General features: G+C 36.5%; 1 protein-coding gene across 11 annotated transcripts in view; it reads left to right on the forward strand.

Annotated features, from left to right (window-relative positions):
• Nucleotides 1-1,076: 1,076 nt before the first annotated feature.
• Nucleotides 1,077-21,448, forward strand: part of LNO1 (Nuclear pore complex protein) — a 47,689-nt gene continuing 27,317 nt past the window's right edge. For 8 of the 11 annotated variants that reach the window (XR_002279428.2, XR_002279429.2, XR_016054903.1 and 5 more), the window contains exons 1-8: nt 1,077-1,744; nt 2,251-2,459; nt 7,222-7,390; nt 7,754-7,894; nt 15,658-15,782; nt 17,009-17,121; nt 17,757-17,896; nt 21,204-21,369. Coding sequence is in view for 6 of the 11 variants with exons in the window: in XM_020661933.2 (XP_020517592.1) it covers nt 1,531-1,744; nt 2,251-2,459; nt 7,222-7,390; nt 7,754-7,894; nt 15,658-15,782; nt 17,009-17,121; nt 17,757-17,896; nt 21,204-21,369 (1,277 nt within the window). In the remaining 5 variants the exon portion in view is untranslated. Of the gene's footprint in view, nt 1,745-2,250; nt 2,460-7,221; nt 7,391-7,753; nt 7,895-15,657; nt 15,783-17,008; nt 17,122-17,756; nt 17,897-21,203; nt 21,370-21,448 lie in introns of those variants that run through there. The other 3 variants (XM_020661936.2, XM_088865702.1, XM_088865745.1) reach the window with 3 other exon arrangements.

Consider the following 21,448-nt stretch of genomic DNA (forward strand, 5'->3'; position numbering starts at 1 on the left):
TATACAATCCCAAAATAAAAAGTGTTCAAGTTAACGATGTGATTAAATATGTGCTGGGACATGCCTAAAAAGTTAGGTCTAGGGCAGGGTGGATGTCATTCTTGTTCCTTAAATTTAAAGAATGGGCAGGTGTATGAGTGCTAATGAATAGACATAAAGTTCCAAAAGAAAAATTTTCAGACTTTATGACTCACCCCAAGTTATCCAATTTAACATCTAATGAGTAAGAACAATTGTTAAGTCTATATACAAAAGATAAGTGGTCTTTTTGTAAACAATTCCCTATATGTTTTGAAAAAATTACAAAAAAACCTAAAGACCACACTTTCTATTCAACTTACCCCGACCTAATTTTTTCTTTCACTTTTTTCCCCAAGACAAACTTTCTATATAAATACCTCGAAAGGGAAAAAGTTAGACAAAAAATGGCTTTCCCATATACAAAAATCATTTTGGACAGATTTGGCTTGACTTTTGGACCCCAATTGCACATTGTCGGAGCGTCGGAGTGGCATTTGCAACTGTCAGACTGTCTTTTTCAATTGCGGGACAGCACTTTACACAGTGCCAGAGCCCTATTGTCGGACTGCACTTTACTTAATACCGAAGTCTTACTGTTGGACCGCACTTTACACAGTACCTGAACCTTACTGCCAGACCGCACTTAACACATTACCTAAGCCTTACTCTCGGACCGAATTTTACACAGTAAGCCTTACTGCCAGAATGAATTTTACATATGTCAGAGTGCTACTATCGGACCGCATTTACACAGTGCCGGAGCCCTCTATTTTGGTGGGAAAGAAGATAGACATGGGTATAGTAAAAGTAAAGGAAGGTAGTTTAGCTATTTTTTTATTTTTTATTTGATTGGGGGGTTTTACATTGAAAGTACATTTTGGAGAAAAAAGTGAGAAAAAAAAGTTAAGTTGGCCATAAAAAATATAGTTTGGGTTTTTTTTTTTTCCTATTTTTTTCCTTTATCAAATGACTTCGGTACTAAGTTAGTGCTATTAACTGACAAATTGTAAGTACTTTGTCAATCAAATGACTTTGATATTTTTCTTGAAAAACACTTGTGTGCCGAAAATAATGTGACCTATCCATATTCGTATGGAGATGCCCACAAATCTATCTTGATGAAACTTTTAACCACGTAGAGGGGCACTTTGGTCATCCCTTTCATGACTGAAACCTTCCCGCCACTCTTCGCTTCTTATGTACTCTCTCTCTTTATGAACTCTCTCTCTCTCTCTCTTAATTCTAGGGTTTGTTTCCTTCTCTCTCTCCCTTCTAAGTCTAGGATCTCTCTCCTACTTCCACGGTTTAATTTTATATTTTATCTTCCAATGCTAGGGTTTTATCTGGCCTCTCTCTATTGTCTCGCTTCCCACTGGAGTTTTCCTCAAATTCGATTGCAGGGTTTCTCTCTCTTTCTTGTAGGGTTTCTCTCTTACTCTTTTCCTTTGTGAATTATTTGCATCGAATTCTAGGGTTTCGTTGTGTTTTGGATTGCATTATCTGGTATCAATGGCGGCGGGGGGCTGGGAAGGAAGAGAAGGTCTTATTGAGCTGGAAGCAGGGGAAGGGGAATCACGCGGATCAAGTGATGTGATTTTTCAGAGAATTGGAGCTTCTGTTCCATTTGCTAAAGGTGATTGGAGCTTCGATCCTGAAAGTCCACCAGCTCAAGTCCTTGCTATTTCAGATCGATTTGGAGTACTTTTTGCTGCTCATTCTCAAGGTGAGAACTAATTCTTAGCCACTGGTTAACTTTATCAGTTGCTTACAAAATTTTCGACATCTTTAAAAAATTTAAAATCGGGGCGCCTAATTAGGAACTGAAATAAAAGCAAATCGGGATTGCTTGTTGTGCGTTTGCGTAGTCCCAAATTGGGGCTTTATTTTATTCTTCGCTGTCCCACCCTTCATTTTTATTCTCTTGTTAAAATCTTCCATTTGTGATTCAGAATATTAAAATGTTAGCATTTTTGTGTTGCTTTTTTTGTTTTTGCAATGTCCAAGTTGGGTTAGTTTCATTCTCTCTCTTTTGAGATGGAAAATATTTACTGCTTTATATTCACCTGCAAATGTCGTGAAATTACATGTAAGAGGCCTTTGAAAATCATTTAGGACAATTGTTATGCTTTTGCAATATTTCAATCCATATAAGGAAAGCACTTTTTTTATTTGATTGTTTTCCTTTTTATCAGTTCCTTTGTTTAATTGTGTGGATTCGATGATGTATAGGGTTTTGTGTTGTGAAGACAAAAGAGATCATAAAATTGGCTGAGGACCTCAAGGAAGAAAGGAGTGTTTCATCTGTTAAAGAGCTGAGCATCATGGTTGTTCCACTTGCCGGTGTTTACCTATTTGCTCTGTCTACAGATTCTCAGACTCTTGCTGCGTCTGTAGCTGGTCAAGTTTACCTGTATTCTGTAACTTCACTTCTTAACAAGGTAGCAATGCATTATTACTTTATTGGATTTTTTTTCCTTAAAATTAACTGAAGTTATTATCTTCTTTAATAAGGTAGCAATGCATTATTACTTTATTGGATTTTTTTTCCTTAAAATTAACTGAAGTTATTATCTTCTGTAATAAGGAAGCAATGCACTATTACTTTATTGGATTTTTTTTCCTTAAAATTAACTGAAGTTATTATAGTATTTATGCTTTTTTTTCCCCCTTGTTTATTCATTTGGTTTCTTTGCTTAAGTCTTAGATAATTGGATGTTAGGTGAGCCTCTAGTTTCTGTTTTAGTGATGTAGCACTGTGCTGTTACTCTTACAAGATGCCAGCTATAAGTTATCGGCTACAGTTTTTTTAGCAATATGTGTGATATTGGGAAAGGACCCTGTCTCCCCCCTGAATTACCCCAAAAAAAAAAAAAAAAAAGTGCGATAGATACCTTCCAGCTATGGTGCTTTCAGTCATTGAATGATCGTAATCAGTAATATCTTTGCAAATCTTTTGGGGACTATCCTGGAATCAAAGATTGGCATGTGGGTAAAGGAAAAAAAATTACAAGTGATTTCTCAAGCAGGTTTCCGACAATATCATTCTACAATAGATCAACTCATCATCTTGAAATATCTCATTGATCAGGCTAAAAGCCAAATCAAGAAAACTTTCATATGTTTTGTGGACTTCTCTAAAGCACACGACTCTATCAATAAAAAAAATCTATGGCAAAGACTACAAAATATCGGGGTCCCAATGCCTTAAATGTCAGCAATCCAAATGCTTTTCTTAGAGGTATGTATCTGACTCAAAGATGATACTTTTCATAACAATGTGATGTTTCATAGCTCTGTTGGTGATAAGCGAGGTTGCCCTCTTCCCACCCCCCCCCCCCCCCCCCCCCAACTATTTGGTATTTTCATAGATGAATTAGAGAGATGAATAAGACTCCTCCCAGTCATTCTATTCTATTAGGCCAATCTCCTGTTCATCTCTTGCTCTTTGTAGGTGATGTGACTGTGATTTCCAAGTCATGTCAAGGTCTGCAGCAATGCTTCACATTTTGAATGAATTTTGCCAGTATTATGGAATGAGTATTAATTTCCAAAATACTGAAATTATGATTTGTGGTACATAAATACTGACTTGGCGTTTCAGATAGGAACTGAGCAGGTTGAGATTGTTTCATCATATAAGAGTTTGGGTTTAGAATGCTCCAATAATTATAAATGGGATAAATGCATTTCACAAAGAGTCACAGGAGGTATGAAAGCCTTATTTGCATTGAGAAGCAAATGCAAAAAGGAAGCCATCTTATGTTGGGATGTTCGGAGACAATATTTCCACAATATTGTACAACCAACTGTCCTTTATGGTTGTGCAGTTTGGGGCCCTGGATTAGGAGACAAATATTGGAAGAAAGTAGAAGAAGCTCGAAAACAATTGTTGTTGGAAGAGTTCAAGGTAAAACAACAAACCCAATATGATATTATGCTCCTAGAAGCTGAGTTGATGTCCTTGGAATTTGAGGCAATTTGTCAGTTTGTTACTTTTGCCCAACACCTCACAACTTCTGCAATTGATAAAATTTCAAAAGAAGTTCTCCATGCTACTCAAAATAAGGGTTATACTAGGGAAAACTTTGGTTAAAGAAATGGAACATTGATGAGCAAATCTTCTATTGGGACCCCTAAGCAAATTCGGAAAATTGTTTGGAAAAAAGCAACCCAAAGGATTTGGGAGGGAGTAGAAGGAAAGAAACCGTTTTATTTGAATAGTATCATGGGAGAAATTTCAGTAAAAACAACTTATTTGAGTGATCCTATCCCTCTTTGTCTATAGATTCAGATCAGTAGGGCGAGAATGGGATCTCATTACTTTCGTATTGAAACAGGAAGATGGCTTCAAATTCCTAAAGAAGAATGCACTTGTCAGCTTTGTGCCAAAGATGCTATTTAGGACGAGCATCATATTTTTCTGCAGTGTGCCACTACAACAACAACCCAGGAAAAGTGGAACATCAATGTTCATAATTTGATTGATTTGTTCCTTATGCCATCTAGGACTCTTGGTCACTTTATAGGGGAAAATTTTCAAACTCCTGCCATGTACACTTCTGTCCAATTGATCCTGAGGGTCTTATATGGACGTAATAAAAGTTTAGTTTCAGTTTCAGTTTCGTTATAATGTGGGTCACACGTGCATTTTTTCATGACTGACATGCCAATTATCAACAGAAAAGTTACCTTTTTAACTTCAACACAGGAGTGCAATTGTGGAGCCTTGAATCTCTTTGACTTATTCTTTAGGCTTCTTTGGCTTGAACTAATGAAGAGAATTTGCTCTAGAAAGGTGGTTTTCTTGGGACATATCAGATATGTTATGGAATACTTATCTAATTATTTTCTTGTTTGACTAGAATTGTTAGGGGCAAAAATTTCCCACAAGGTAATCTACGAACATATGCATGTGTAGCATGATGGTTTTTCTGCCGTTTGAAGAATAGTAAATCGTTTGAAGAATAGTAAATCTCATTCTGGACTGTTGAACAGAGGCATCTTGGCTGATTTGATGCTTGATTTGATTATTGACATTCACATTATTGGATAGAGAAATATCAGTTTAATTCAGTATTCCATCCTCTGGAGTGGTAAAGGTCATCATTATTTAGAGAATTTTGTGGATTATTCTACAAACACTTCTTCGACAATTTTGGATGTTTATGCGGTACTTTTTCATTACGTACTTGAAGGTTATGTTTGACAAAACAGGATTTGGATATTCAAATATTTAGAAATCTAAATAAAGGCATTGCCTTGCTTTCTATATATTTGGATTTTATATTATCATGATATGTCTTTTTATGTGCCCGTTGGCCGTTCTAATTGTATGTCAAATTTTTCATAGATTTGAAATTTTTTGACTTGATGGCTGACAAAATTATAATTATTGATTTTTATATTTGGCACACATTTGAGGATGGGTTTGCTCCACCATCTGTTTTACTAACAGATTAACAGATGGAAAAGAGTGATGTTTCAATAGCTATGAGAGTATGAAGTCTTGTGGAGCAAGCATAAGGAGACATTCGGCCGGGAAAGCCATTACCAAAGCTTCATTATCTCCCCTTGAAACTGGAGAAACGCTTCTTTCACATTCTCTCAGAGGTTCCACTAATTATTGCCATGAGTTTTGCAAATATGGCCAAAACCATGCCTTTTGAATCCAAAGGAAAACAGCCCATCTCTCTTCTTCTCACCAGAAAACCAGAGTCCCCTGTCCAAGTCCAAAGCCGTATTGTCAATTCAAGCTCCAATGAGTGGAAGAAAAGGAAGCTACCCATCAAGATTGAGATTACATCGTCTGGTGAAATAAACTCTATTTTCTCCATACCCAAGCCATCTCTATCTACCAAACCCAAGCCTTCTCTATCCCCTAAACCCAAGCCTTTTCTCTCCATCAAACCCAAATTCAATGTGAAATTAAACCCCATGTTGATTAAAATCCCATCATTGAAAGTTTCATGGACTTCAGCGAATAGACTCAGTGAGAATAAGAAAGTTAAGAGCAGTGAGACTAAGACAATTCAGAGCAAAGGCTCATCGAACTGTTGAAGACAAGAAAAAACCCAAAGTAGTGACTCCCCTTTCACCTTCTACCAATGGAATCATGAGAGAGAAGCAGCAACTTAAACCAGTGACCCAACCTCACCTTCCAAGCCTGTTGGTAATGGAGTTATTTCAGAGAAGGTAAAACCGAAACCTGCAAACTCTTTATCTTCTCCTTCCACTGGCAATCGAGTTATTTCAGAAAAGCAAAATCCCAAAACCTGTAAGCTCTTTATCTTCACCATCCTCAAGTAATGGAGTTACAGGTCTTCGTAATGGAATTATTAAATAGAAGAAAAAACCCGAACCTGTAAACTCTTTATCTTCGCCAACCTCTGGCAGTGGAGTTATAGGTCCTCTTAATGCAGTGATTATGGAAAAGAGAAAATCCGTGCCTCTAACCTCTTTGCGTTCTTCAGCTAATGGCATTGGAGGCTTGACAGTAACATGGAAACTTCTCCTTTGATAAAACCTCAATTGAGAGAAGCAAAACCATAGTTGCCAAAGATCCCACTACTCAAACAGTGGAAGAAGTCGCCAAAATTAGCAGGAACCGCCAAATTAGCGGTTTGCTTGACAAGAAGAAGAAGAGGCCACTGATAATCGCAGTGAAGAGCTTTGACACAGACAACAGTGTGAGAGAGATATTAGGGTTTAGAGGGTCTCCGTCGAGTGACAGAGAGAGGGTCTATGATTAGATAGAGAAAAAGGGTTTTAGTTGAATGATAGGAAAAGGGCTGTTGGACGGGAGAGGGAGAGTGAAAAAAGATGGTTATGAGTGGATGAGAGACGAAATAATTTTAACGCTAGAATTGAATCCCGCAAAATTCAATTACAACTTGAATTTTTGGGGATTTAGATATAGGGAGGTTATCTGAATATAAGAAGATATAGTTTGGTCATCTGAAACAGGGCATTTAACTTGTATAATTCTAATTATAATGGATGCTATATTATCCTGAAATATTAGGATATTCGGGTGTTGTCAAACAGTCCCCGAACTATCATCTTTTGTTCTAATTGATGTTTCTTCACCTATAACCAGAATGCTATATTTCTTTTGTCATTTATTTCTACTTTTTTTTTTCTGGTTTTTCTTGCACATGCTTCTTACTTGTTTGTTCTTTTGTTTGATTTGCTGATTTGGAGGAGGAAAAACCATTCTTTTCATGGTCACTGGGTGAATCTAGCCATGTGAAGGACTTCAAATGGAAAAAAAACAAAGACAGCGAATTTATTGTTCTTTCAAGCAATGGTTTGCTGTCCCTTGGAGCAGTGAATGGTCCTATCAAGGACATGAAAGATGACGTTGATGCTGGTCTGTTTTGATACCAAACTTTGATTTCCATATTTTTGTCCAGGCTAGAAACTCTATTGGTTTGGATTTTCTAGTTGTGTAAAACTGCTTGGAACTGTTGTTTGTTACTTTTGGCTGTTGTGATTTTCAAAAAGTAAATATTTGATTGAAAATTTAGATTCTTAACTTGCTTATACTATAATTGTCCTTTTTGCACATGGCCGATTTTATATTTCTTTGGGTTTTCCTTTCTGCACATGCTCAAAATTTTTTTTTGCTCATTTTTATGTTATTTTCCTTGACATGTCATGGGGTAGCATCTGCAATCATCAGTTTTTCCATCTCTTATTTCCTAATAGTTGGGTTGGTTTATTTGTTGTACAGTGGATTGGAGCGTGCATGGAAAATTCATTGTTCTAGCAAGAAAGAGTACATTAAGCATTGTATCAGTGGAGTTTGAGGAGAAGTTCCATATATCACTCCCTTTTCAATCATGGAATGATGATGAAGACAGTACCATGACAGGTCCACACCATAGCAATTTTTGTCTCTCTCCCTCTCTGAATGCTTTCAATTTATCATGCCTATCTTGTGATCTACCTAAATTCTTTTATGTGAATTTACAAGGGTTTCTTTTTCTTGTATAATTGGCCATATCATTAATTATCTAATTTCTTATTTCATTTTTTTTAAACATGCTCATTTGTTTTAAGGGGAAGACATTTCTTTGTTGTGCTACCATTTCCATTGTATTTCTATAATTTTTTTCTTCAGTTATGCTAGAAAGAATATTCTATTATGGAAATTCAATTTCAATATACATGGTATTTACTTGGTAAATAACTCTTGTGACATTAGATTGGATTGGAGGTTGTTGCTTGGACTTCGGCTTGCAAGGAGTAGCTAGTCAGAGCTTTGCATTAATATATTCATGCAACTTCAGTTGTCCATAACAATGTTCTTATGTTGCCTACCTGCTACTGAATATGACTTTGTTATGTTAAATTTGAAATGTCTGAATCATAGTTGAAGTAAAAGTGATTTGAATTTACAAAGCAATCTTATTATTCGTGTGATGTTTCTTTAACTTGTGATTGACAATAGTAATCATTACATTAAGAAGAGATGCACCATTGGCTCTCGAACCTCCTGGAACCGCAACAAAGAAACCAGCCTTTCCCATGTTGATGCAATTGTAGATCTCATTGAAACCCAGGGTTCATGGCATATGGTCCTAAGGTTTCTTAACTGCCTTCTGGCTGCTATTAGACTTTCCTATAAGTTAACATTTATATAGATATACTATAGTGTATCATAGATATACTATAGTGTATCCTTGACAAGCGTGGCTTTGAAATGCTAAGCCTCCATATACCGATTAGTACATGCTATAAAAGGACCTCTCTTTTTTTTGTCCATTGAGTAACATGCATGTGTATCCATTTGATCTTCGAAGGAGAGCCTTTGTACTACTAGACAAAATTTGCTTTGGTCAAATGCCCGTTTGAGGTTAAGTCCATCTCCCAATTAAGCTATTATCACAAAAGAACCTGAGCTTAGTGAACCACTCCATGTCGGCCAAGGGTTACCTATAAAATTCTTGTTAAATTTACTTGTTGCCGAGTTCATAATTTCTCACGAGTCATAGTTTATTACTGAACAAATCAAACTAAAAAAGTTATTATGTATGACCAAAAGGCCTCTACGAAAAGTGGAAATGTGGAATCTGTCAGTCTTTGGGGCTTTATTGTGCACGTGTATGCACATGCGTGTGTATTACTCGCATTCTGTTTCTGTCTCTGTCACTCTCTATCCTTTGGTGAGTGAAAATTTTATTAATAAATCTGAAAAATATAAGATGGGGAAAAGAGGGTAGACCCCATAATCAAGAAAAATTGAAGATTTACTTATGGGAGTGGGAATGCTCTCACCTCAATTTTTTGGATTCACTCCCATATATGCTAACATATTTTTTGAAATCAGATAAAAATTAACCTAATTCATGGCAACCAGTGATTTAGAAAGCGTGAGGTGCCAACTAGCTGGGCGCTTTATGATTGAGGTGCTCCAAGGACAGTGTGGTAGGTTTGATTTTCTTTTTCTTCTTTTGGGCTGTTTTTTTTTTTTTGGGGGGGGGGTAGAGTGGGTTGGTTTGATACTTTCGTGTGCTTGAAGCTCGGATTATTAGAAATACAGAAGATTGAAACTTGAATTATCAGAATCTGAATATTGATATTTGATAATTAGAAAGTTGAACTTGAAATAACATAATAAGTACTTCAGTCGTAGAACAATCCATAGGACTTATGGATTGAATATTGACATGCCTTACGGAAAAGACATGTCCCCTGAGACTTTATTTATTTTGACAAGGTTAAGTGCCTTTAAAATCTCAAGCAACAAAACAAGAAAGCTTAAGTTAGATTGCAAACTAAGAATCATTGTCAAGGTCTATAACCTCATCACGAACATCAGCACTATCTCGAATATCACTATCCTCTGCATCTGTTGCCTAGCAGTCATCATCAATCACTTCCCTCCTTGACATATTATTCTTTCTCTGCCTCCTTTGAGTTAGTCTCCTCTCTTATCCTCAAGTTCTTCCGTGAAGTTCTAGTGACCTACACAAGGCTTGATGAGAACAACCCCACAAACTTTGGCTTTGGCACAATCCCTCTTTAGAGAACACGTGATCATCTCCAACATCAAAAAGCCGCTCTCTAAAATATCCATATATCTGATAACAGTGGAGTTCATATGAAAGCATTCCTTGAACATTGAATTAAACATACACTATGTCTTCCAGTCTCTTTTGCTCCAATTTGTCTCTTGTTTGTATGGACCTCTTGAATAATGCATAATTGCATGATTTAGAAAAAAATAATGCAAGTTAGGGCTGTCCTAATATGGGATAGGAGTAGGATATAAGAAATTTCCAAGTCTAAACTACCATTTTGGTGTGGAAAATATAATTTTTTTTTTGAAAATTCTTTAAGATTGAAAAAATGGAAAACCTTGAGAAATTATTCAAGTCTACTTTTCTTTGGATTTAATTCACAGTGAAATATCAAGAGAGGTTGCAAGAGGAGATTTTTATGCGTTTTAAAGCTCGTTGTTCATCCAAAACATCGAGAATCAGTGATTGGGTAACAATGATTAGTCATCTATGGTTAAATTTACACATATTTGTATACTTCATACAAAGTTACATGCATTTTAATATTTTATAAGCATTATATGTAAGGAGTTTGACATGCGTTATTTTATCGTATACGCATATATGTAAGGTAGGGGCACCTCAAAATGAAGTGCCTTAGGTGTCCACATTGTGGCCTCCCTGGCCGTCTAGGTGCCGCTTAGCTTATTTTAAAACCATCATTGTCATCACCATCGTCATTATAGCCTTTCCCAACTGTTTGAGGTCGACTACGCGAATCCTAGTCCGCCATTCTGCTTTATCAAGGGCCATACCATCAGTGAGGCCATATGTCTCTATATCCTTTCTCATTACTTCCAATCGTGTCCTTTGAATTTCCACTTGAACCAACTCATATCTCCTAACAGGTACTGTATTGGGATTGTGCAGCACATGGCCAACCCACTTAACTCTACTTTCTCTTATCTTATCGCCTAATGGAGCCACACCTAAGTTATCTTGAATACATTCATTTCGAATTCTATCATTTCTTGTCTTGCCACTCATCCATCTCAACATCTTCATCTCAGCTACTCTTATCTTATATGTATGTTGTTTCTTGTTCGCCGAACATTCTGGCCTATAATGCAAAGCTGGTCTCATAGCTGTCCTATAGAACTTCCCCTTTCCCCTTTAGCTTCATTGGTATGTGGCAATCACATAAAACTCCGATTGTACATCTCCACTTCGTCCACCCAATTCTAATTTTATATGCGAGATCTTCCTCAATTTCTCTATTTTCCTGGATTATTGACTTAAGATAATCGAAAGTGCATAGTTTTGGGTATTTCTTGGCCGTTTAATCTTAACTACTTTCTCATCTCTACTTCTATAATTTCAAAATTTACATTATATATACTCTTAGTCTAGCTAATTTAAATACCTTTAGATTCTGAAACATCCCTCCAAAGTTCTTTGTGTTGACGTTGTTTCGGATCTCATCGATCAAATCTATGTTGTTGTGAACAACATACACCGCGGTATATCATCTTGTAGGTGCCTAGTTAAGTTGTTCATAACTAAGACAAATGTATGGCAAAACCATCACTGTCTATTCCACTTATTATTTGGATGTTTGAAATAGCTAAATACTTTTACTGGTCATGCCCTCAATACTTAGATCTTTTCCTTAGCAACCTCCATTACCTTGTGAGTAGGATCCATTGGTTGTTTCGTCTATCTAACCAACACAACAACTTAAAAAGGATCAAATGTTGGAGGGATTAAATGATCCCATTCTAAAATTGGAGTTGCAAAATATCATAGAAGCCCTCTCCTTTTGCATGCTTGCACACTTGCTCTTTGTCCATTGTTTTGAGACAAAATATGGCCTTGAGCTTGTCTTATGTGCCAAGATAGACTGAGGGGTCAAATATGAATTAGCAAACCTTGTTAGATGTGGCCTACCGACTCTTTTTCTACGAACTTCCTAATCATGGTTAGGACTTGTATGTGGTTGTATATGGAATGGTAACATATTTTGCTGCCTTTTTTACAAAGTCCACAATAATGAACTTACTTATCACCTCAAGCATGAGGTCAACACAATGCACCTCATAGGACGTCTTGAAAGCATGCGGGCTCTTCTCCATTAGTAGTTTCATGTGGAAGCCGACATATTAGTTGCTGTTGTATTTGTATCGCCTTGAATGACATATTGTTCCCGACCCCCTCTATCCATAAAACGTGCTTGGCATTGTGTGTTACTTCAGTGCATTAATGGACTTCAACAATGTTGTCCTCACTAGACGCTCAGTATAAAGTTGAGGTTACTTGTTCCCCTCCTATCAGTCCATGAATCGTTCATTGTTGTGCCCCATGCTTCCCTATGCATTGTGAGCTCTACCTCATCTAAAGCAACAACTCCTTGAGCTCATAAGGTGTAAGTGCTTTCAATTCATGCCCAAATTGCTCATTGATTCCAAAGCAGTGTGAAAGTTCTTCAAGCTTGCGGTATTGAAAGAAATTCCTACTTGTTACATACATCAGGCTATTGCATTTGTTTTTTTTTTCTTTTGAAAGAGTATAAATATATATATATGTATATATATGGAAGATGCTAGGGTCAGCTATATATATATATGGAAGATGCTAGGGTCAGCCACTAGCTGATGGAATAGTATAAGCCTAACGACCTATATTGAATTTTGGCTGAATTGACGGACTATATTTCGGTAATACAATTTTAATAATTTTTTATATAAATCCAATTAACATAAAGTTTGGAGCATCAACTCTTCTCATCAATGTGCACATAATAAAAATATTAAAAACTAATTTGCATAAAGTAAATTGACCAAAATACCCCTAGAATAGGAGCTCCAAATTTCAAATGATTTGGATTCTTAGAAAAAAATTAAAATTCAATTACGAAATAGAACGACAATCATTGGATTTGGCCCAGATTTAATATGGGCCGTGGGACTTACACTGTTCCATCAGCCCATGGGCTGATAATAGCTTTTTCATATATATATATATATATATGGAAGAAGCTACCTATGGGCGAAAATAAATAGTGTTTTCGCTCTTAGGCGGTACCGTCACGGACATGCTAGGTCTGTGACGGTAAAAAATTCACGTGGAACCGCAACGGACGACGCGTCGTCAGTTGTGGGTCCGTTCAATGGACTGCCACGGACATAGCAAGCATGTACGTGGCGGTGAAAAAACACTGTAGCACTTCACCTATAGGCGTTTTTAAGGTTTTATATATATATATATATATATATATATATATATATATGTATGAGATAATCTAAACTTCATAACCCTTCAAATTACAAAGGTTCAAGATAGAGAGAGTTGGGAAGGCTGGATTTATTAATTTTGTAGTTTATTTTTTTAAAAAAGTTACTTTTTTGGGGCAATTTTGTAAATATTACTACAAGACAAATGGTACTTTTGTCATCTCCATAAAGGGTAAAGTTGAAATTTTAACTAAAGGACAAGGGCACTCCACAAATAAAGTTCCAGGACAATAACTTCCAAAATGTCATTGTACTTTTGTGAAAATTTCAAATTTGCCCTTACTTGATGGTAAAATTACCTATTTAAATAATTTCTTAATAAAAAAGTAGTAATTGTTTTGTTAATACACCCATCACAAGCCCTTTTAATTTGAACCTTTGTATTTTGAGGGGTTGTTAGCTCTAGACAAACCCTATATATATATATATATATATATATATATATATATATATATATATATATATCGAGGGCACAAAAATCTCACAAAGTGGGTGGGTTTGAGGTAGCTTGCGTGGGGAGCCCATTTACAAAACAGAAAAGGAGAAGAAAAGGAAAAGACAGAGAAAAAGGAGGGAGGTTGGTCCGGCCACCCAGAAGCCGAGAGCCTAGAACCTAAGAGATAAAAAACTGAGACATGTGGCCCACCAACATGCTGGGTGCTCAACACACTCAGGCTATTCATTGACATATCTGACCCCGATCTTCCCTTTCAAAGCGGTTCTTTATAGTAGTGTTCCTTTTTTCTCTAATATCCTCCGGATTATAGGGAAGGGTGGCAATGTGTCGGGTAGTGTGGCTTGTCCTGGTTGGCCTTGCCCTAAATTGCTCAATCTTGGGCCGCTAAATTTGGCTTGAGGGACGGGCCCAAGCCTAAAATCTAGGTCTAGTTGCTGGGCTGGCTAGCCAAGCTTTTTTTTTTAAATGAATTTTAAAAAGATATTGGTTGAGTTTCTACTGGCCTGACCTGACCCATTAACGGCCAGGCAAGGCCATCTAGTTGAGGGACCAGGCTGGGCATGGACCCCTTTGGCTCGGTCGAGTTTGGGCCTGGCCCAGGCCATCCCTTGGTTGTCCCCTTGCCACCCCTGATCAAGGGTGACATAATAATTCCTAGGTCCATTTATGCAAGGCTTCTTCTGCCCAAACCCCGTTTGCTTACTAATTCTTGTTGAGCAGAGTCTGTCTTGGGCATTCCTTCCTCAACATAGTAATATTTAACTTCTTCTCCAAAACATTCTCTGGCCTCACATTCTCCTCATATCTCGTTTTCTTTTCCTTTTTTCTTCTACATTGCTCACCTCTAATACTAGCCAAGTGTTTCTCTAATGATGTATGCTGGTATTATGAATAATTTTGCAAAAATATTTGTTCCATTCCATTTCTTTTTGCTCCAAAGTCCAAATATTCAAAAAATCACTAATTGAAAACCAAATCATCAGAAAAGTCATCAAGGAACTCAAACCCATGCTAGAATAAAATTACAAAATCAAAAGGTCTAGAATCAAAATTTGAGACTAGAAAAAAATCACAAAACCAAGACCTAAATATTTGGAAAAGTCATTACGCCTAAACAAAATCTTGAGAAAAGTCATCAATAAACCGATATCTATATTAGAAAAACTTTGCAAAATCAAAGTTGAAGCCCAAAATAAAAAATTGAAAATAGAAAAAAAAAAAAAAAAAAAAACTTGTGACTTGGAAATCACAAATGAAAAAACCCAAATTGGAACTTAGAAATCACAAAACCAAAAATCTATCTTGAAAAAAAAATCCGAAACCCAATCTTGAAAAGTATCTAGTAACAAAATCCCAAAATTGAAATAAGCTAACCTTTTTAAACCTAATCAAAGTTGGCGCTAATGGGCAAGCTGTGGCTCCTTTAACATCTTCTTGAGTTCACAAGGAATCGTTTTCTAGTTTCTATGCTTTTTTTTTTGTAGGAATTGGACAGAACACAAAAGAGTTTTAATCTTGAAAAAAAATTCTCTAATATTGGTTCATATGCATGTGGCAGGTTATGTGCATTTAGCATTGAATCTTATGTTCTTAATTTTGAGTTAGACTCCTACATAGATAACAAGGTTATAAAGAAAGTAAACTCTTGTATGTGAAACTCTTATGTCCTTCTTATCTATCCCTTGTTGGTCTCGGATTTTGTTAGTTTTCCGTATCTAATCTCTTCTAGGTATTCTAACATCTGAGATGCATTCTTTTTTGTTATCCCTGTCTTTACTGTATTTCAGCTGCGTTAGTTGATTTTGATACGTGTCAGTTGATTTTCTTAATTGGTTGGGTTTGTAGGCATGTATAAATGCTAAAATATTTTTGCTAATCATATCAGTGGATTCTATCAAATGGGTGCGCCATGACAGTATCGTTATTGGATGCATTCAGTTGACTAAAGATGGAAAGGAGGATTGTTATTCAGTTCATGTCATCACTAGCAATGGCTGTAAAATAACAGAGGTTAGCTTGCTATTGAAACAAAGGCTACTTCACTAGTTGTTTATTATTTTGTTTTTGTAGATTGTCCTTTCCTTACTTTCTTGCATTATTTCAGTATGAGCTTTCGGTTTAAAAATAGGGCAAGTTTTCTATGCTTCCCCTACAGCATTAAACTTTTATGCTTTCCCTTATTCAACCGTCCATTCTACATGGAGGGCCAAGATTGCCCCAATCACAATATCGCGTCTCTACATTATTTTATTTTTAATTTTTTTCTATATACTATTTTGACACCAAATTTTAGATGCCCCATCCTCTATTAAACTCGCACTAGTAAAAAGTATAAAAAAAAAATTTTCAATAAAATAAATGACCAAAATGCCCCTAAAAGTTTCAAGGGGTATTTTGGTCATTATATTTTATCGAAATTTTTTTTTTAATTTTTTATAGGTGCCCTCCAATGAGAAGATGGCACGTACTAAATTTCATATTCATACAAGTTTTATAAAGAAAACTAAACATAAAATACTTTGAGACGTCGGATCTAAGATCAAACGGTGAGTGGCTCTCTGGATCAAAATTGGACGGCTGGTTGGTAAGGGAGGATAGAACTTCTATGCTGTAGGGGAAGCATAGAACCTTTCCCTTAAAAATATTTAATCTCAGTTTTTCACTTGTTTGGATACTTTCATTTTTAGTTAACATGTATGCTCTTGTTAAATTGTTGGTACATTTATCAATGTACTTCTGGAGAAGTATAGAAGATAAGATTTACATGTGCAATATTATTGGGATGATAACTTAATAACTCGAGGTTCTCTCTTGCAAATACCACATTTTCATGCTTCATTGGTCTGAAACTTTTGGGCTTCTTCCTCGACTTGGATGGCACTTGGTTAAACAAATTTGAGGTGATATATGAGCTAGTTATCTTGATTGTGGCATCTTATGATTCAGAACTTAGGCTGTCTCTAGTTCTTATGATTGATTCAATAGTTGGTTTTGATCATTTGCATATTGAATTTGGGGGCGAAGCTCTTCAATAACTGAAGTTCCTTATATTCTTGTACACGATTTGTGCATTGATAATTCCTATGCTCCCTTTTTTGACTATTTGTTGGCTTTTGGATTTTATGTTCAAGTATGTGCAAGCATAAGGTGGTGTTAGAATACGTGTCCAAAGTTTTGCATATGACTCCTTATTAAATGGTAAATGGAAATATGGCTGACTTACAGTTCTTTTGCAGGCATCCTCAAGTATGGTAGCTCTGTCCTTCAGTGAATTTTTCCTTGCTGTGAATGAGTCGATTTTACCAAATGGACATGGGCCATACTTGTTTGCAAACTATTTGGACATATGGTATGTGAGTTTATTTTCCTTGGCATTTGCGTATTTGAGATTAGTTTAGTTAAATGATAATGTTGATATTATGTTGTCTTCTTGTGCAATCTTCTTCTGTGGTCTATCAAGTTTTGTTAGTTGTATGTGATAAAGGGATAGACATAGTTTTGCATCTGCAAAGAATACCCTTGCAAAACCTGTATAAATGTAGTTTTATTCCAAAATGTTGTAGGCGTGCTTAAAAGCATGCATCCCAGCTTGCAGCTCGTATACCTCTAATGAAGAAGCATACATATTAAGATGCGCATGATAAACGTAAAAAAATCACATGAAATAATGACCTCATGTTTTGTGGCTTGTGACCCACTGCAAAAAATTATCTAAATTTGTTCCTTCTGATAATAAAAGTACATCGTGATTTGATTTTTTTTTAGTACTGTTTAAGACTTCTGAACAGTTAATTCTTTGTAATACTGCTCATAAAAAAGTCTCATAGTTTCTGGGGAATTCCATTGAAATTCCCATGTGTTTCTTGAAAATAGATTTTATGGTGTTTCTTGTATTGTTTTTGTAGTGGCCACAAATGTTGTATTGATGTCCTTGATTTATTCTATGTCTGGTAATGATGGGGAGCTTTGTTGTTTGTATGGTAGGGGGCTTGTTGTTGCTTCCAATAGGAAGACGGCAGATGAACATCTTGTTCTCCTGGGATGGTTTTTTGATGGAAAGAAGAGGGAAGCAACAGCCATTGAAATCATACAAGACAAATGGAGGCCTAGGATTGAGCTGCAAGGTGCCTTTTTGATGGGGAATCCACGTTTATGTTGATAATAGTTATAGATTGCATAGCTTATATTTAAATGGTTCTTTTAAGGTGATTAATTGAGGTGTTGTTGCTGTCTACAAGTATATGGTTAATTGGATTCAAGTTTTCATTGTTTTGTCCATTGGTCCCTGACGTCATTGGAGCAAGTTGGGAAAAAAAAGGGTCTTCATTTTTTGCTCAAACTAGGACCTTTCTTTCATTATGCATATGTGCAGAATAACTTCAGATATTAAATGCCCTTTAACTTTTCCTTTAGAGTTGTTTTTGGATTGGGTGTAATTCTATTGTTTGTTAGGATAAGAACACATCATTAGCTAAGGTTGACATTCAACTATCAGGAGGCATGGTGGTTCTAATTCGTGTCACATCTTTACATAATTGAACATCAGTCCATTATGGGCATTTTTATCATTACCCTTCACAAATGATAAAATAACCCGAGCCAGAAATGGCCAAAAAGAAGGTGAGGGCATTTAGTGTCCTAAATTATTTGGTGAAGGCCAAGATATTTGACCCATTTTCCCATACACTTTTGCTTCTTTTTCTCTTTTTTTTTTTCCTTTCCCCGGTTAAAGTCTAAGTTGTTTTGAGGATTCTTTGAAGGAGATGTACCCTGAAAACAGAGTTCATGGATGAATGAGAGCTTCTGTTGTGTATAATGATCTGTGCTGAACCCTTTCTTGTGTGAGTGAGCTTGCCTTTTTTTTGGCTTCTCTAAGCTCCTTGGATTAATATATAGGGACCTCCTCCCTAACCTACCAATTCATAATATTTGCTGGTATAATAGTATTTATCCGTAAATTGCTAGTGTTAGCCCCAACCCCAATTAGTTGGGAAAAGGCTCTGACGATGATGATCTATAGGTAAATTGCCTCTCTGAACCTCATTTGATCTTATTGAGCGAAGCTCCATCCTAATCAAATGGTTTATTCAAAACAAATACACTTTTATTGTTTGCTGGGGCTTTCTGTTTTACCCTAAGTTGAGTGATACTTCGCACGGGATCTATGTAGTCTTCAAGAACTCTTCTAACATGAACTCTAGTTAAACCTTCCAATTCTGATGTACCCTGGGGAATCTGCCATCAAACCTGTGTCTCAGGAAACCCTGCATCTGGGTCACCGATCGTACCTACCATACCCTTGATCTGGTTTTTAAGGTACTGCTTCAAGAAACAATCTTCTACCTCTATTAGATCCTCTGCTTTAAAGCCCAATAACTTCTTAAGCACCGGCGTATAAAATCTGAGTCCTCAATTCATTCCCTGAGCCGCTGAGGCTAAAAAACTAATACATGAACCATTTAAAATCCTATTAGTTCTCTCTTTCTTGATACCTCTGAAGATCACATTAGTACATTACTTATTGGACGCTACTCTATGTTTGTACTGATTCCAGCATCACTCGTGGTACCCCAAAGAGACCATAAGTTGCTCCAACATCCATAGGTACAATGACGCGGCAATGGTCTACATTCTCCTTACCTTCCCTACCTATGAAGCAAATATTAAGAATACACCCCAGTGTTTTAAAATGCGGCCGCATCATGTGGTATGCGGTGGGCATTGCATCTGCGTAGACCGCATATGCGGTTTTGAGTGCCGCATCAGAGCTGCATATTTTTCTGCAAATTTTTTTTTCGATTATGCCCCTCTAGGAGGGGCAAACTGGTCTTTTTTACCATAAAAAATTGGGGGAAACAATTTGGGAGGGTATTAAACTCCCTAAACAATCATTTAAAGCCACTTTTGTGGCTTTTTTAAGATCAAATCGAGCAAAAAAAAAATTTTGGCGGAAATTTTTTTTCATTAGATTCTGGATTTGGGTATTGTTTGATACTTGGATATTGATTTTTGATACTTGGATATTGATTAGAACCTTTTGATTGTTGATTTAAGAAAGTTTAGGTGAATTTGTGACAAAAAATCGTGGGTTTCAGAGGCCGTGAAGAAATTGAGCACTAAAATTGGGGATAGTGGATACAAAATCTTCGACAACTAATTATTTTGGAGTTAATCATTAAACTAAAATACCTACTTTCACATATATCACCTCCATATTTTTTTTCTATGCATTGACCTATTTTTTTAGATTTTTTTGAATTTTTTTACATTTATTGACCGCATCGTCGCGATGCACCCGCATCGAGCCGCATCGGCCCCCCCACCGCTTTTGGCCGCATCCTGCCTTCGAAAACACAGATACACCCCACACTTTTATGTGTGGTTAGCGTTAGTCAATTACTGAAAAAGTAAGCCTAAGATGGAGGCAGATTTTCCCAAATGTTGCGACCTAGGGTTCTTTTCTGCCACCCCATTCCCCTTGAAGATCCTAGGGAAGGTACAGAGAAAGGACTCATGCTTCCCAATTCCACAATTTCTTACTGAAGTTTCTGCATGTGATAAATTTTTCTTCAGGATACCATAATATGTGCCCAAACTCATCCATCTTCTCGTCCCTCAAAGCGTTTCTAGGACATGGTTGCCATACCACTTTGTCCCCTCTCAATCCCTCGCCCCAAGTGCCAATGCTAGTCAAGCCTAAGGTGAGATCTGGAGATTCATTGCTGCATACCTTAGATAGCTTACAGGAAGCTTGGGCAATAGATTCTTGCTTCTGTAGGTCACATATTCTTACATGTCTCTGTGACACCGCTTTTGGTGCACCAGTTCGAAGTATCTCCTATATTTCCCTGCTTTTCATTTTTGTTAGTTAATCCTGTATCTCTGACCCATCTCTTAGGTATTTTGCTATTATGCAGCCTTCCTTATAATTGTGCTGCACTGCTAGCTTCCATCGCCAACTTACTTGTAAAATCATTTGTACAATTGGTCTTATTTGTCAGAAATTGGCTAGTTTCATAGTTGTTGATTGGAGAAGAAAAAGAAAGTATTGCTATTATTCAGCCGATCTAGTTAACTATTTAGCGTGATTCTCTTGTTCTTAACCATCTTTAAATTGGATATGGTATTCTATTGGAGCCTTGATGATTCATTAGGCAATGGATTTTGTGTTGTGTGGTTTGCTGTTGGATATACCTCTTTTTGGCTTGTCAAATATCAGTCTGTTGATCTTATTATTTCCAATACCTTCATGGATGGCATGAACTGCACTTCTATACATTGTTGAATTATGTGCCACAGGCACATCAGTTTGATGCACGAATGATAAAAGTAGATTATTGTTTTAACATTGGTTATGTTGCTTTAGTTTAAAGAATGGAGTTCATCTTTTAGTCTAGTTGCACTAAGCTTTCTTTTGTCAACTGAATTTAGAAAATGGAGATGATAATTTGGTGGTGGGATTTGGTGTGGATAAGACTTCAACAGATGGCATATTTGAAATCAAACTTGCGGATGGAGAATTAAAAGAAATTTCACCATATCATATTCTGGTCGTTGTAACTATTGACGGGCATATTGATTTGTTTCGTATTGCCAGGTGGTCTTTCTCCTCTATTTTGATTGGTAAAATGTCCTGTTTTTATTTTTGAAGTTGGGGGTTTCATGTATCTCTGAGA

The sequence above is a fragment of the Amborella trichopoda genome, chromosome 1 (assembly GCF_054954075.1).
Source record: "Amborella trichopoda isolate Santa Cruz 75 chromosome 1, AtrichopodaSantaCruz75HAP2 v2.0, whole genome shotgun sequence".
In the NCBI taxonomy this organism is placed as follows: Eukaryota; Viridiplantae; Streptophyta; class Magnoliopsida; order Amborellales; family Amborellaceae; genus Amborella; species Amborella trichopoda.